We start from the raw sequence: 18,053 nt of genomic DNA, 5'->3' as shown, positions 1-18,053 counted from the left end.
AAAAAAAAAAAAACAACTCAACAACACTTTCTGAGTGGCATTAGGGTCATTGTACACCTTTCATTACAGATAAACAGTGGTCATTAAATTATCCAAATAAACATCAGCACGAAAACTCCATTAAGCCAAGGTTAAAATACGAGCAAGGGATCAAATCCCAGTAAAGCAATGCAAAGAAGCTCTTTATTTGGGTTTAGTTGAACCTTGAAATGTAGGGACATACGAGTCAAATACTTCAAAAAAATTTCTGAGAAATAACATGACTCCCTAACAAATTTTTCTTTGTTTCAAGTTGTCTACATACCTTATTACATCGTGTATGGCAAGGCACTTTAAGGTCAGAACTACAGATGTCAAACTAGTTCTCTTAATCTCAGGGATCACATGGTCAGGCATACACTGGTTCCAAAAATCTTTACTATAGATGCGAAAGCATTTTCCTGAGGAAGTCCTGCCAGCTCGGCCACTTCGCTGTAAGGCCTCACTCCTTTAGAGGAAAAAAAAAACAAAGTCCCCAAAATGTTCTGTGACTTTTCTAAGTAATTCACTTCCTTCCCCAAACCAATTAGAAATTATCTAATCAACTGTTCTTTGAACAAAAAGGGTTAACACAGAGACTTACTTTGAAATTGGAACCACCTCTAGGATGTCCAATCCTAATCTGGGATTGTGATTTAACTGCTTCACAAAGCCACCGTCTACCACATATCTAAGTATAATGAAAAAAAGGTAAGTTTCTAGAAAACAAGGAAAGACTTGTTAATTTTTAACCACTTTGGGTACTCCTTTTCTACCAAACTAACAACTACACAACAACTTTTAAGTGTAAAACTTGAAAGTCAAGAAATTGGAAACCCCATACACTGCTACTGGAAATGTAAAATGGTTCAACCAATGTGGAAAATGGTTTGGAGGGTCCTCAAAACATTAAACATAGAATTACCATATGACCCAGAAGTTCCATTCCGAGGCATACACCCAAAAGAACTGAAAACAAGTACTCAACAAATACTTGTAGACATATGTTCATTGTAGCACTGTAAGAGGACTATAAGAGCCTAAAGGTGGAAACAGCCTAAATGTCCATTAACCATTAAGGGGCGAAAGGATGAACAAATTATGGTATACACATGCAACAGAATATTATTCAGCCATAGAAAGGAATGAAGTACTGATACATGCCACAACATGGATGAACCTCAAAAAACATGCTGAGTGGAAGAAACCAGGCACAAAAGGTAACATATTGTATGATTCCATTTATATGAGATATCCAGAATAGGATATCCATAGAGACAGAAAGGGGTGGTTGCCAGGGGCTGGGGTGGAGGCGCCAATGGGAAGCAACTCCTTAAAGTGTACAGGTTTTTATTTGGGGGTGATGAAATGTTTTAGAACTAGATAAAGGTGGTGGTTGCACAACATTATGTATGTAATAAATACTACTTAATTATTCACTTTTCAATGTTAATTTTATGTTCTCCCATTAAAAAAACAAACTTGAAAATCAGCTCTAAACCATTCTAACAGGTTCAGAATCTAATTCCAGTTAGCCTTTAACTATACCACTTTAAGCCAACTAAATGGAGAGCAAGTCAGGTAAAAAACTGACTTGGAAGGAAGAGTAGTAAGTCTTTCATTCACTTAGGGAACATTCTGAAACACGCTATTTAATGACTTTTGCCTTTGCTGGAACAGAAAATGGCAGAGGTTAATTTACTCAAGAGAGCTGCTTGCCTAAGCCTTTATTGAAACCATTATTTTTAAAGTAAAGAGAAAAGCAGAGGAAATTAAACTTCCTCTTAGATCTGGATGATGATTTTACCCAAAAGAAACATATAGGATCTCTGGGTCAGGTCCAGCCTTCCTGTGGCAGAGACAGACTTAGTTAAGGACATAAAATATATTGGGTAAAAGATAAATATCCAGAAGGAATGTGGTTCAACAGTCTGAAAGAACTTCACATTAGCTATCAGTCTAGACTTAGACTGATAAGTGTTTCTCTACAAAATTTACCCCAAAATTTGATGGCATCACTGATTACATTGAAAAATAAAAGTCCATTTCACAAAAGGGTGAAAAGCAAGCAACAATACCTCCAGATAAACACTTGAATATACAAAGCTTACTATGTGAAATGGAGCTGACAGGTAAGAAGGGAATATCAGATCATCTTAGGTACCTGCTGGTAATGTAATATAGAGAAACAGGTTTGGCTTCCCATTTAATGAAACCCATGAAACATCACACATAATCTTAAATTTGGGAAGAGAAAGCTACATGTTACCAAGTACCAGCATTTAAAAAGTGTGAACAGAAATACTATGTGCACCTCCTACTCCATTTCCTATTCAGAGCAATCAATAATTACAAAAAATGATAGGTGATTACAAGTTAAAAAAGTGAGAAGGGAATTAGTGGAGGGCACAGAGACACAAACTTAATGTTTTATGACTAGCTAAGTGGCTTCCTCAGCTTTAAAAGGAATTTTAAAGTTATACCTGATTCCATCTATTGTCAAAGATGTTGCAGAAATATTAGTGGATATGACGCATTTTCTAATTCCAGGTGGAGGTGGCAAAAATATTCTTCTCTGTTGATCTAAAATATATGTAAAGAGAAAATACTAATTTACAACATGCATTTGTCAAACTCAAGTTTTGAAAAACTCATTTCTTTTCATTAAAAGTTGTTTTCTTCACCTCTTTAATTATCTTGAATTCAAAATATAATAGCAAAAACTATTTTTCCTCATCTTTCACTATTAAGATCTCTAGATCCATGGAATCACAGATGATTATTGCTAAAATAAACCCTACAGCAGAGTCCTTTATATAGGTCATAGCTCCCTTAGAGACTATTTAAAAACTGTGGGCCTCAATCTCCATTAAAAGTCACATATGTACAGACACAAAAAAATTTTCAAACAATAACAGGGTGTTCAGGACTCTGAAGTCTATCCACGGACAACAGATTAAGAACCTCTCTATGCTTTAAAGATTGATTAGCTAAGGCAGTTTTTACTTTTTCAGGTGTCTGCCCAATTCATCACTCCATCTCTAAACAAGTAACACCACCCTTATTTCCACCATCCACACATTCTGAAGGGTGGGCCTCAGCAGCGATGCTTATAGTATGGTACCTTGCTCCTCTGGCCATAGTTTGTGGCACCAAGGATAAACATCTCCCTTCAACTGGGCCAGTCTCATTCTCCTGTGAATTTGGAATAACGTCCAAGAGATGCTCAATTTGATTAAGCCAGTTTCTTGCAAAGAGAAAGAATTAACTTGTGAACCATAGGGAAGTGACTAGTGTATATGGAAAGCGAATCTAAAGAGAATAAAAATAGAATCATCCATGAGAGTTCACAAGAGAGTATTTCTGGGTTGCTGGCAATTCTCAGGCCTTAGTGTAAAATAAGCAGAAAGGTGGATTTGACCAGACTTGCCCTCCTGCCAGGTTAAGCAGAGAACACAAGAGAGTTAATGTTTGCAAGGAAATGATTACGGCACAGGCAAAAGGAGATAAGTGATAAGACAAATCTCGATGCAATCTGAAAATTGTTGAATTAGGAACAGAAGAGTGAGCTGGCAGAGACAGGAAGTAATCATCAGAAAGAGGTTTAAAACTGAGATCAGAAATGAAGATAATGACAAAGTCTACAACGTTAAATTTTTGAAGGGGTGGCCGTGCTGGGATGAAGGAAAAGATCACTTAAGCTAGAGAGGTCAAGCAAGGGATTTGGGTAGATCGTCTATTTTAATGACATCCAAAAATTAGGAGTAATCATTCCAGGGAGTATACAAGTCAATCGATTGGGGTATGAAAAGAAATCATTAGCATGTCTATTTATATTTCTCATAACATCTTTTTAAACTTTTTATTTTATATGTGTTTACTATTTTATGTTACATGTTAGAACAGTAAGTACATATGTATCCTTTAAAAAGAGAAAAATTTTAAATGCCTGGCTGCAATTTCCACAAGATATTTGGAAATTTGTCCAGAAAATTCACTCTTTCTACCTGAACAACCTCAAGTTCTTTTCTTTTCAGCAGCCAAGAAAATCTTAACCAAGCCTGTTTTTAAATGAAGTACAAAACCTGTTTCCAAAGAAAATCTTAAAAAGATCCATGTATCCGCAATATATAAAACAGACCAAAGTTGAACTATTATGAAGGGGAAAAGGAGTGGCACAGACAAGCACAGTTTTAAAATTATGTTACTAGGCCAACTATCTCATTTTATAGATGAGAACACTAAAGCCCAGAGAGGTCAAGCAGCTTGCCCAGGATTTACATATAGACAGGCAAGTTTAAAACCAAGTCAAGTATTGCTGCTATTCTTCTAAAAATCATTCTGAAATTAATTTCACAAGTAAAAAAGTGCTAGAAAGGCAGCTTACACATAAGTGATAAAAATTATTTTTTAGGAGTTTCTTAGATTTAGGTAGCTCAGATGGTTCAAAGGAATCATATACTACTTTGCAGTTCAAGTTATATGTTTACACATTTATTTATTATTTATTGTCTATCTATTCTACTACAATGTAGCTCTGTAAGAATAAGGACTTTCTTTTATTGTTTGTGGTGGTAGTTACACAGGTATGTACATTGTCATTGTAGGTACATACGCCCAGTACCTACAATGGCTGGACCATAGAAAGTGCTCAGTAAAGTTCAATGAATTGATCAATCTAAAAATGCATGATATAAATAATAAATTGAGATCCTTCTACCTTTGAAATTCCACATTACCCTAAAATTTTACATAAATTAGAAATGTCCATTCTGAGCATATTTATGAGTAACTCTGTTTTTCAATTAACCCATGTCTAAAAGTACCTAATTTTAGTCTTCAGTTCAAGCAAAATTTCAGTTTATCATTTTGTTCACTACAGTCAATTAAAAAGTCCTGAAACTGCTGTTTTGACAAGACTCACATTTGTTTCACATTTACATTTTACCCACATACTTTCACCATATTCCACAAGTATAAACACATGCCAATTTTATGTTTGTTTATAAAGGTTTGGGAAAAAGTTAAATACACATATCCTAAAGCACACTCTCACTTTCCACAAAGAAAAAGGGAAACTGAATATTTTCATTAAGATGTAGCAATTCTCCTGATTACCTCCATGCAGCTAATAAGGTACTAGAATATAAATTAACGGTGGCGGGGGGGGCGGGATTGGCAAAGAGGCAGAAAGATGCTCCATAATCTACCAAGAAATAAGGATACTGAGGAGAGACCACTTAACGCTCTTAATGGAGTAATGCTCCTAAGATACATGTATGTGACATATTATATGTTAAGGCCAACTGAAACGTCCTCATAGAATTTCTTGTTCCAAATTGATCCCACAGCAGAAAAGTGTTTGAGAGAAAGTGTGTGTGTGTGTGAGAGAGAGAGAGAGAGAGAGAGAGAATATGTATATAAAAGGAACATAAAGCTATAAACAGAAATTGTCAATCAAAGGGGGAAAAGAGATGATTCTGGGACAGAATAAAAGAGGTACAACACTGCTCAGCTCAAACTCTACCCCTCCCCCGAAGTCATTTTTGGGTAAGTCAAAAATATCTTGAGAATTCTCACTAACACAGCTGAAAATCAAACTTCTGACATAGAGAAAAGGCTTGAGATAATCAGTAAATGCAGTTGAAAAGATAAAGTAACCAGAAGGGAGCTAAAAAATATGGAAGACATGCAATCCAACATAAGAATAATTGGTATCCCTGAAGTAGGAAACCAATAAATAGACAAGAGTTATATACAAAGATATAACACAAGAGAATTTCCTTGAAATAAAGAATTGAATTTGCAGATCAAAAGAGCAACTAAGAATAATTTATCTTGTTTGTGGTGGTAGTTACACAGGTATGTACATTGTCAAAACTCACTGAACTATATACTTAAAGCAGGCACAGTTTATTGTATGTAAATTATACCTCAATAAAGTTGATTTTTAAAAAGAGCACATAAAATTCCAGGAAAATTTTACTATAAAACACTCAACACCAAAAAATATTCTAATTAAAAACTATTGAACTTTAAGGATAAAAATAGAAATTTTCAGGCAATCAGACAGAAAAAGCAAATCACTTACAAGGAGGGGAAAAAAAATCAGGTTGGCCTCAGACTTCTCCGCAGCAACATTCAATGCCAGAAGACAACTGGACAACGTCTACCAAGTTCTAAGGAAAAGAAAGTGTGACCCAAGAACATAAAACCCAGCCAAGATGTAGCTCAAGTATAAAGGCAAAAGCCAGACATTCTTAAACAAAAGAACTACAAAAAAAAATAACACCCAAGAGCTCTTCTATTAAAAAAAAAAAAAAAAAAAAGGTTAAAATCTAGCCAATCTAAAATTAACCAAAAGTAACTTAGGAATGGAAAAACCATGGTAAAAGGATTGATAGTAAATACTGAATACAACTGAACAATGTAAAAATAACTAACAAAAATCAGAAGGGGAGGATATAGAAGAATATCAGTACTTAAGTGCTCATCTTTCAAATCAGCCAACAGATAAGATCTCCAATCAAATATAGTCTAAAAAGAAGATATTAACTTCAGCTTAATATTTTTCATCTTTTTAAACTTTAAAGCACTCTTTTATAAAATATTATCTCATGTGGTAAAGAAAGATATTCTTGAAGTTAACAATTCCTTCAAGTAAATTCAAGTAAAATTAAATACTTTTTAAAAAAGCAGCTAATAGTATAATCTCACTCTTAAAAAAAGTATTTCTGTCAAACTATCTAACTACTTACTTATCCTTCTATACGTACACACATACATATACACACACACACACACACACACACACAGATCTGAATAATGTTTTTTCTAATGTTAAAGATGGCTATTTCTGGATGGAGTTTGAGTTGATTTCTTTACTTTTACCTTTGTAAAACTGTACACTGCTTGAATTCTTTATAATGAAACTGTATTATTTTCCCTCAATTGAGTAATTTTTCTTAAAAGAGAGACACCAACTATTAGTTCTGCATAGTGGAAAATGGATTTTTTTTTTACTTTTCTATACTTTTAAAACTTCTACAAAGGGCAAAAAAGAAAAACAAAGGAGCATATGTAAAATAAACCCATTTTTGTTAAAAAACAAAACACTAAACAATAAAATATATCTAAATGTATAATTAAAAGGTCAGAACAATATGCCTCAAAATATTAATAGTGATTATCACTTAATCATGTTGGTGGCATCTGAGTAAGTTTATTTTTCTTTGCTGATTTTATTGTTTTTAAAAAGTATATATTTCTTTTTAAGACAAAAGAAAATTTCTCCCATTTGGGGAGACTCCACATAGACTAAAAGTTTTATTGTGAAACTCACTAGCCTTATTCCCCCACATCTTTAATCTTAACATTTAAGGAAACTATCTTAGACACTTGGTACTTGCTATATTGAAGTAATATCTTTGGTTTGCAAGCAGAAGAAAGAAAAAAAACTATTTTTGGATTTATGCAATAATCTAAATGAGTAGGTTTTCCCCTTTTAAAATGTTGTACACTAATCCAAGGTAAAGCTCCTCTCCTTTTCTTCATCTATTCTGGAAACACATGTACTGTTAGATCCTCCACTACTGAATAAATAACCAGTTATCAAATGTAGATTCACCATGTGACCTCAGGAACATCACTTAGCCTCTATCTGTAAAATAAAGAAATCTGATTATGCAAATATATATATATATGGGTATATGTGCATTTTTCTAGAAAAACAGCCAGGCTTTCATTACTTAAAAATAAAAATCTGAGATCCCCACCCTCCACAAAAGGCTAAGAAGCACTGAATTAGATAATTATGTCAGTGCTAAAAGTGTCTAATTCCATGCAAATAATTGTCACTTATGAAGTAACAGGTATATTTCAGTTCATAAATTTTTGTGAGGGTTCAGCTTTCCCTAAATGCATGACCAACCTGAAGGAGTGTAAGACCTAAACAAAAAGGGGGAAGTCAGAAGAGGGAAAAGGTTTGAGAGAAACAAGAAAAAGGTTCAGACATAGTGTTTGGTGCAAGACATTAATAGAATATCCAGCAGAAAGTAAAAAATCTGGAACTCAATTTAACAAATACTTAGTCAGGACTTTTTCAATGTTTAGTACTTGTCCTCAGGAAGTTCACAATCTTATAGAGAGGATGAGACAATCGTAACACAAGATAAATGTGTTAAGTGCCACAAGAGATACAGTAAAGCACAATGAGGTTCAAATGAAGAAGAGATAAAAACCAGCTGTGAGGAAGGAAATCAGGAAAGGTTTTTATGGAGTTGGTTGCACTTGTGAAACAAAATAGCATAATTTCAACCAGTGAAAGGGGAGAATAAAAGGGAAAGGAGGAGTACAAGTTCAGGAAAGAGCAAACACAGAGTCACAAAAATGTTGTGGGAAGAAAAGGAATCAAAAATATCTCTTACATTTTGCGTTTGAGTGAACATCGCAAAGGGTGGGGTTTGGGGGAGTTCAGCCCAAGGAGCAGGGTCATATAACCCTGGGAGTAGAAGGGATACCACAGCACCTCTTCACATTTGACAGATGAGAATTTTTTATGCCAAGTAGGGAGGTATTTTAAGACGTCCCTTTAAAACAGTCAGCCACCCTCATGGCTAGCCCAGAAATAAGAGCAAATATAAAATATCCACCTCATAATTTTTACTTATTCACTAAACCTAGGTCCATTTGTACCCCCTCACTCCAGGCTATAAGCAGGAAACTCTTCTTCCCTCTCCTCACTCCCAAGTGCAAGTTTTCTGTTCCTGAAGCTAACAGAAAATAAAGGAAATAACATGATAATGTTACGTGTCTCTCCCCACAACCCAAAGTAGCAATAATAGAGAAAATAAGCGCTATATTGTATTTACCAGGCTTAGAAAGAAAGCCGTAGATCCCAGGAACCTGCCACCCTCTCCCTACTTCATCCAGCTCCACCTCCCCCATTACTTAGCACCTCATCAGCTCCATCGGAATGTCTCTTTGCACTGTTGTAAACTGCTACAATAAATATTGTTATGATCATAATGGATCTTTGCACTGTTATAAACTGCTACAATAAATATTGTTATGATCATAATGGATCACCAGTAGCTCACCCTTAGTTACCGGAAGGGAAACTAAAATAAACAAACAAAACCCTTCAATAATGGCTCTACTCACACCCAATCCCACATCTTTACCATTTACGCATATACACCAACAAAGAAAATCACATACACTGGGAATTAGGGCTGAAAGCTGGTTGAAGTCATACTGGAAGGATAATGAACACCAAGTTATTAAGTTGGCATTATAATTCAGTTGGCGATAGGAAATGGCTGAAGGTACCCAACAGGAGACTGACACAATCAGAGCTGTGCTTTTGGAAGATTGTGTTTATCATGGCAGGTAGGATGGTAAATTAAATCAGGGGAAACAAGTTATCAGGATATGTTAACAGCTCAGGAAAGCAAACTGAGGATCCCAATTCTAATGATGACAATGAGGAAAAAAAAAAAAGAAAAATGAATGATCTGGACAAGATAAAGGTAAAAGAAAACCTGTAGGAGTTGTCACTTGTTTGGACTGTATGATCTAGGATATGATGCACAGACCAGAAAGCCCTGTGAGACCCAGCAGGTCTAGAGTGCAGGAGACTGAACTAGAGACAGCTTTCAGGAGTCATCACAAAGTGACAGGTGAATCCTAGGAGCCAACCTCTCCAAAACAGAGAATTCTAAGAAAACAGCAAGCTAAGGATGAAACCTTAGGGAACAGTCACATTCAGAGGGGAACAAAGGCCAGGGAGGGTGGGAAGACTTATAGAAACAGTGGTCAGGAGAACCAAATAATTACCCTAAACAACAGCATTTAAGGAGACTTATATTAACTCAAAATCAAAATACAAGTAGAAAAAAGCCATGGTATTTGAGGAATAGGAGGTCACTAGCAACCTTTAATAGTACAAAAACTGTATTTCAGGAAGATAATCAAGAAGCAATGGCAGATAGAGAACATTATTTTCAATATGGCAGTAAGATGGAAAGAATGAAATTATTTACTTTATATAGAAAAAGAAACAATATATATATTGTTAATAGTTAACAAAGCAACTATAACAGGTTTTGAATTATCTTATCAGTTATAAAGTAAATTACAAAAGTTAGTAGATAAAATCTAAAAAAAACAATGAGAACATTAAATATCTAATAATGACCCTACAAATTCCCTTAAAGATGTAAAAATCTAAAATAGATCTCAGTGTTGAGAGCAAGGGCCCAATATCATCACAAAAGGGATTTCCAAAATAGCACATGGTCTATGGTTATTTACCAACACATATATTCCTGAACTTTTTTCGTTAATATAAGGATAAGAACCACCTACTCAACAAAAACAAAACTACACATAAAATATAAAAACATTTAAATGCTTTTTGCATTACATTAAATGGTAATCCCAATCAAACTTCAAATAGGAGGCTGCGGGTTATAACTTCCCTTTACTTTTACAAGTCAAATTCCATAATAAAATAGTTTTATAAAACAAATTCTAAACCTCATTCAACAACATTTATTATGAACAAATAGAATGATAAGAGTTTGCATTTGCTCTTTGAACTTAAAAAAGAACAACGTCGCACTTGAAAAGTAGACTAATGTGTGTAGCCACATAAAAAGAAAACAATCCACTGGTTTGTTTCAGATATATCTGGATATATAAGATTTCTAGAAATTCCATGGCAGTGGCAAATTAGATTTGACTTATGGTACTACTATCAAGGAATTATAGCCTTAATTTCAAAAAATTACCAACAATATTTTTGTTCTGCTGGGAGAAGACATAGCCCACTCTTAACAATAGTAAGGGGGACAGATGTCCAAGGTCTTGAAAAAGTGAATGTGAAAAGACTTCAAGAAAAAAAAATCACTTCTCTCAAAGGGATGCTGGTTGGTTCTCCTAATGCTCTGTTTCTTCATCTGGGTGTTGGTTACAAAGGTGAGTTCACTTTGTGAAATTCACTGACCTAAACACTTAAGATCTGCACACTGTTCTGTATACATGTTATTATTCAATGAAAAGTTTTAAAAATCAAATTTTCTGTTCTAGTGAGGAATTACCTGTTGTCATAGATCCATAACACGGCAATATTAGCAAGCCATCTAGAGTGGTATCTTGGACATCATAATCATAATCAACAGACTCTGCCATCTGAAAAAGTAACTCACAACTTTTCTCGATTTCAAACTGACCTGAAATGAGGGGAGAAAATAATGTCAGCAACCGAACAGCAAAATTAATTTAAGAATAAAAAAAAAACCCTTCTAGATTAATATTGGTTTTGCATAATAGTTATTTTAAATCTCTCATTTGATCTAAGGTAGATGAACACATAAATTGTACTCAATCTCAACAATAATAAAATTAAAAATAGAAGAAAGTTTCCAAGGAATTTAAATCTCTAAAGGAATAAAAATGTTTATAATCATTAAGCCTTTCATCTTGCTAATATGGTATATTTGAGGAAGACTCAATAAAGTTAATCATTACCATAGCGGAGGCTAGTCCAGGAAATACTACATTTAGGTGTATTTCAAAATACTTAAGTACCTCAAAAAGGCTAAGAGATTGTTACAATGTCTCACTTCTGACATGGGTACAAGGCAGTGTAGGAGGTGAGCCATGAAATTACTCATATCTGTTAGTAGGATGCTGCTACTTGAAAAATCACACTAGTCTGAGATTTAACTATTCTATTTTTGACCTCCAAAAAAGGCTTGTCTATGAGACATGGATTCCACACCTTATGTACTGCTACCACACAATACCATCCCACCACTCAAAGAAGAAAGGAGATAGTAGCATGTCTTTTGAAATAATGAAATTAATCATTCAAATCCAGGACTGTTTAGTGTGGTTAACAGCTCTATATAAGATAGAGTAATAAAAATATTAATATTTTACCATTTAATATCTTGCTACTAAAAGGTCAGTGTATTTTACCTATGTTTACTAATGAGACTAATAGTTTTTAGGGCAGTGTAGAATTACCTTATGTATCTTATAATAGATATAATATCTAAAACTACTCAGAAAATCATAAAAGCCTAGGATAACATGAGTAGAGCCTAGATTTTCCAACAAAGGTAACACTCTATCATGGTGCCCCACTCCCTTGTACAAATAGTAAAATTTTTAAACCTGGTACTGAATGCTCACCAGTCAGAAAAACCAAGATGTCTCCAGCCATTTCATTCAAATGGATATCCATGGTCACTTTCACAATCTAAAGCAAGAAACACAAGCATAATATGCTAACGGAAATACAGTCCCCCCACCACCACCACCTCCCCTAGTTCCACAGAAAAATTAAATTTGGTTCTCGAAAGTCCTAGGACCTGGGACTTCCCTGGTGGTCCAGTGGTAAAGAATCCGCCTTCCAATGCAGGGGACGCGGGTTCGATCCCTGGTCAGGCAACCAAGATCCCACATGCCGCGGGGCAACTAAGCCCGCGTGCCACAACTACTGAGCTTGCATGCCTCAACTAGAGCCCACATGCTGCAAACTAGAGAGCCCACGTGCCCTCGAGCCTGCGTGCAAACCACAACTAGAGAGAAGTCCGTGCACCACAAAGAAGAGCCCACACGCCACAGCGAAAGATCCTGCGTGCCTCAACGAAGATCTCGAGTGCTGCAACTAAGACCCGACACAGCCAAAAATAAATAAATAAATAAATAATAAATCTTAAAAAAAAAAAGTCCTAGGACCTATGAGGGCTGCCATTAAAATAATAGAGACAAATGAATTATCAAACTACTCAATCAACTAGAATCATAGATACAGAAAAGACATAAAAAAGATGCCAAGTAATACCGCTTGAATATATGCAGTATTTTCTCTATCTCGTGGACCAATCAAATTGCAGAATTTTTCTCTGACCGGATAAAGCCTTCCAGGTATATCAAATATTGGACAATTTCCAAAGAATGCAGAGAGCTTGGCTAATTCCATAGTTGCTGACATCACTACGACCTTTAAATGCTCCTTTCTATTAGGAGACTTCTCCTGAAACAGCTTCTTCAATAAACCAAATAAGATGTCCTGAAAGAAAAGTAAATTACTAATAAGTCACAAGTGTACATAACAACCAATTTATTTTAAATATTTTGCTCTCCTAACCAAAGGATTCCCATTTGAATAGATTAAAATGTAAGTAAGAGAAGGCAATTCACTATAGAGTACAAAGCTACCCAAAAGAAGTGAACTGTCTAATAAGTAACCAATACAGCAAAATACTCACTGTAGTTAGAGTTCTCTCATGGGCTTCATCCAATATAATGACGCTGAACTTGGTAAGATTTGGATCTCCCAGAATATATTTCAGTAAACATCCATCAGTCATGTATTTGATTGCTGTTTCCTAATGTTCAAACAGCAGAGTACATTAACATATACATAAAAATAAAATCACAGAAATTCATCCCTGCTTTGCAAACTAAATTTTCCCCCTCAGATGTACAGATACTAAGTGACCAAACTAATATGATGAAATAAGAGTACATAAAATAGTCTCATAACATGTCTAATAACATGGATGGTAAATTACGAAACTTGTGATCTATACAGAGACAGGGATAAGGAACTAAGGTGAATATTCTGGGATAAAGCAAACGAAAGTGACCAATAAGGAAATACAATGAAGTCAGTGGAAAGTGGTTAAGATAATGCAATGACTTCAGGTGAGCAAGTTGTGGGAAAACAATAATGAAATGGAATTCATCTCCCTGTCTCAGCTGCTATTTTAGAGGACTCGGGAGAAAAGGCAGGTGCACCATTTCTCTCACTCTCTTCTTCCTTGACCACTTTCCTGTTACAAAAATGGGGTCAGTCGACTGGAATTAAAACAAGGTGAGAGTAAGGTCCAGAGGAATTAACAGCAATGATATCCATAAAACAAAGGAAGAAAAAAAGAAAGAAAAATCCCCAGCAGTGACCACTAGGAAGGCAAAGACAGTATTTTGGGGAGTCATTCTTTGCCACTGTTGATGGTCATTCCTATCAGGGACCATAGGCAAATCATAGAATGTTTTGTATCTGGTACAGGATTAAGAAATCCGGAAGGAATGTAAATTGTAGCTATGAACTATTGCCATGAATATCGAAGATGCTCAATAAATACTTGCTCAATGACTTTGTTCATTAAGCTGTCAGTTTTCCACTGACTTCAAGAATACAACCATACAATATGGATGAACCTTGAAAACTTTAGCTAAATGAAATAAGCCAGACACAAAGGACAAAATATTGTATGATTCCACTTGTACAGGGTACTTAGAATATGGAAATGTATAGAGACATAAAGCAGAATAGAAGTTACCAGGGACTAGGGGCAGGGAGATGGGAATGTGGAGTTACTGTTTAGTAGATACAGAGTTTTTGTTTGGGATGGTGAAAACATTCTGAAAATAGATAGCAGTAGTGGTTACACAACACTATGAATGAACTTAATGCCACTGAATTGTTCACCTAAAAATGGTTTAAAAATAATACAAATGGGGGCTTCCCTGGTGGCGCAGTGGTTGAGAATCTGCCTGCTAATGCAGAGGACACGGGTTCGAGCCCTGGTCTGGGAAGATCCCACATGCCGCGGAGCAACTAGGCCCGTGAGCCACAATTACTGAGCATGCGCGTCTGGAGCCTGTGCTCCACAACAAGAGAGGCCGCGATAATGAGAGGTCCGCGCACCGCGATGAAGAGTGGCCCCCACTTGCCGCAACTAGAAAAAGCCCTCGCACAGAAACGAAGACCCAACACAGCCATAAATAATTAATAAATAAATAAATAAATAAATAATTTAAAAAAAAATAATAATACAAATGGTAAATTTTATTTTATGTGTATTTTACTGCAATAAAAAAAATTTTTAAAGAATACAGATGTAAGTTACATGCTAAGGATCCTTACAACTAAAATACATGTGAGTCCTGTGAAAAATCAACATAACTGTCACATAAACTAATTGAGAAGGGAGAAAATGGGATGAATTAGACATCCCAGGACTAGAGCATTAACAATGGGCAACACAAATTAATTCTAATCTGAGGCTTTGTTTCTTTAAAATATAAATGGAATTTTGAAGTCAAAATCTTTCATCACTTTCTCACTCTTTCTATAAATTTACGGTACTTAATTAAATACAAACAAAACTTTTGTACCTTAGAGCTGCAATCATCAAAACGAACTTGGTATCCTACTTTGGATCCCAAAGTGCATTTCATTTCTTCAGCAACCCTCTGAGCAACAGATATGGCAGCTACTTTTCGTGGTTGAGTCACACCAATCATACCATGTTGTGAAAACCCTATCAAAACCAGAGGTAAAAAAACACAAAAATGTTAACAATTGCTTCCCATTAGAGCTAAATTCTTTCTGGTCAATCAATACAAACTGTTCAAGTGTTTCTAAAAGAAAACTCTGCCAATTAACAACACACTGTATTACATTTGCACCATGGAAATTTAAGTATTAATTAAAAATAAGAATACATATTAATAGCTGTTCTAAATGTATATATTTTAATTAATTTTTTTCAATTTCAGTCTAAAGATTTACTCTAAAGAGTAAGCCAAGAATTTTTAACCCCTAGGAATCCATAAAATTCCACACACTTCCTAAAATGGATTTAACTTGGCCACAGAAGTTTAAATATACCACTTTTCATAGATTCTACAAACATATTTTACTATTTTAATATCTTTGAAAGGGAGATGCATCTTATAACTGATGGCATTTTTTTTTATTAATAGTATGTAAAATAGTGGTATGTCTTAATAGACGGCATCTTAGATTTGATGCATTAGAGTAAGGTAATATGCACTACGAACTTTTTGTAATATCCAACATAATTTTGCTCTATACCAACCTTATGATAGAAAGTTTTACCGTATTGAAGGGAAAGACACCGTAAGGATAATTTGTTAGCTGGCTTGGTGTTAGGAGAGTCAAGGAATAAATAGTTACCTGATAACACTCTGGAGATAGAACCAAGAAATACTAATGTCAGCAGCAGATATCAGTATATCCCTTCCCTCTGAAAATTATTTCAGTATCCAATGGTCAACAGTCTACTGCAAGACAACCTTATTCTATAGCACAGAATCAATACCTACCTATAATTCTATTTGGAATTATTATGATAACTGAAAATGCCATTTCAACTAATCTTTAATAAGACCGTAAAAAAGCAAGGAAGATGGAGGGACAGTGTGCCAAGAGAAGAACTGGGACTGTAAAACAAATGATGGGCATTTGCGTAATACGGAAGTCCTATTAGCTTTTAAGAGGATATTTTTAAAGTACTCCCAATATTTTCCCAGAATAAAATTACCTGCTTCATATAGATATTTTGGGAGTTGAGTTGTTTTACCACTTCCTGTATTTCCAGTAACAATAAGGAATGAATTGTCCCTCACAGCTTGAATAAGCTTTTTTCTTTGTTTTTGAATAGGAAAAGTTGGAGTAGTTCCTCCCTCCTGTGATGTGCATCCTTTATCTTCTGTAATGACAGGGGGAAAAAATTGTGCAATTCAAAGGCCTGTAAAGATATCTCTGATTCAATCTCCCAAAACTGAAAAGGAAATGACAATAGAAATTCAGGGCTGGAAATAATCAACCCATGACTCCTCAGTTAAATCACCTACATCCAATTTGCAAGCGAGGGTTTATAAACCCAGAGCAACTTTTTAGTGAAATCAACTTGAGCATTTGCTAATGCATGACTCAAAGTAGCTGACAAAGTTAAGCCTAGCACAAGGCAATGTATTTGCAAGCATACCTATACAGAAGCACAAAACCCAATTTTATTAAACAATAGACCAAAACCTGGAACACAGCAGAAAAACTCTCAGCTGAATTAAAAGCCACCTGTGTTTGCTTCTGATTCACGGTTCAAGTTAGGTCCCTGTTCAGAGTGACTGATATCCCAGAAGGCCAAGTGGTGGGTAACCATGGAAACTGGCTCCTGGAAACTGGCTCCCTCATACCGTACCCAAAGGCAGGCTGGCGGCCCGACGAAGGGGCGGAGGGGGGGAGGGGGGAATGGATGGGTAGAGAACAAAGGCTTTATGAGCCCATTTAAGGGCAGAACGCGTCTCGGCGTTGGGGTTCACTTTTTTGTCCCCCAGCAGGGTTTTCACCCAACTTGGGTCTGGGACCGCCCCCCTCTAAACCAAAGTCCTCACTGGTTGCAAAGTTTGCCTCCGGCTTGGAGAGCGACAAGAACGCTGCGGCCTCCTCCCCTCTACTCTCCTCTACCTGCCTAAGGCGGACTTTTATCCCCCCCAGAACCCCCATGCCATAACTCCCGCTGGCTTCCGTAGTGTCCCGCGGACCGCACCTCTATCCGCGATGGGAACTGCCGAAGGCCGCTCTTCTTGGAGGTCTCTTGATTGCTCACCTTCCTCCTGTCGCCTTGGCGCCCTGCCCGCGACGGCGGGAAACCGGGACATAGACCTGGCCCGGAGCGGAGGTGAGCACGTCCACCGTTCTGGGAAGATGGGAGGGGAAAGGCGAAGACGCGCCCTGATGACGTCAAGGTGTTTACTTCCGCGCGTGCGACTCGAGCGAGGGGAGGAGGAGCTATTCGATGACGTGACGCGAGGCGTCCGGAGAGCTGTCTAACCCTCGCGATGCGGCCCCGAGCAGAGGGCCCACCCTCGAGCGTTTCCCGCCAACCGCCGGCGTGCGCTGCGGCTCCGCCGGCGAAGCCAGCCCAGAAGTCCCGAAAGGACCCCTCCTGGTTCTCCTCTTGTGCGCAAAAGGGCCAGGCGACACCTTTTTTTCTCAATGGTTACTGCAAGCCTATCCTACCTTCACACACCTACCGTGATGTGACCCTTTGCCAGGAGCTGGAACCATCCTAGAGTTCGGCGTTCCACGACATTCTCACCTTGCTCATCCTGAAATGACCTGTTCAAGGCACACAGCTCATGAGTTGCAGAGCTGAACTTCTAGTTCCGTAGTGTCCAAAACTTAGGTCCCCCACGCTGTCCAG

General features: G+C 36.6%; 1 protein-coding gene across 2 annotated transcripts in view; it reads right to left on the bottom strand.

Annotated features, from left to right (window-relative positions):
* Nucleotides 1-17,556, bottom strand: part of DHX40 (DEAH-box helicase 40) — a 51,443-nt gene extending 33,887 nt beyond the window's left edge. The window contains exons 1-10 of one of the 2 annotated variants that reach the window (XM_059907896.1): nucleotides 17,397-17,556; nucleotides 16,389-16,556; nucleotides 15,217-15,362; nucleotides 13,302-13,421; nucleotides 12,875-13,102; nucleotides 12,220-12,286; nucleotides 11,121-11,252; nucleotides 2,502-2,601; nucleotides 623-709; nucleotides 305-487 (exon numbers count right to left, since the gene is read on the bottom strand). In XM_059907896.1, coding sequence (XP_059763879.1) covers nucleotides 305-487; nucleotides 623-709; nucleotides 2,502-2,601; nucleotides 11,121-11,252; nucleotides 12,220-12,286; nucleotides 12,875-13,102; nucleotides 13,302-13,421; nucleotides 15,217-15,362; nucleotides 16,389-16,556; nucleotides 17,397-17,508 — 1,343 coding nt within the window. In that variant the 5' untranslated portion in view covers nucleotides 17,509-17,556. The remainder of the gene's footprint in view (nucleotides 1-304; nucleotides 488-622; nucleotides 710-2,501; nucleotides 2,602-11,120; nucleotides 11,253-12,219; nucleotides 12,287-12,874; nucleotides 13,103-13,301; nucleotides 13,422-15,216; nucleotides 15,363-16,388; nucleotides 16,557-17,396) is intronic. The other variant, XM_059907897.1, reaches the window with a different exon arrangement.
* Between the last annotated feature and the right edge of the window lie 497 nt (nucleotides 17,557-18,053).

This window comes from Balaenoptera ricei, chromosome 20 (genome assembly GCF_028023285.1).
Source record: "Balaenoptera ricei isolate mBalRic1 chromosome 20, mBalRic1.hap2, whole genome shotgun sequence".
NCBI classification, from domain to species: Eukaryota; Metazoa; Chordata; class Mammalia; order Artiodactyla; family Balaenopteridae; genus Balaenoptera; species Balaenoptera ricei.
Note: the sequence above shows the minus strand (reverse complement) of the source record. Positions and strands in the feature narration are given on the sequence as shown.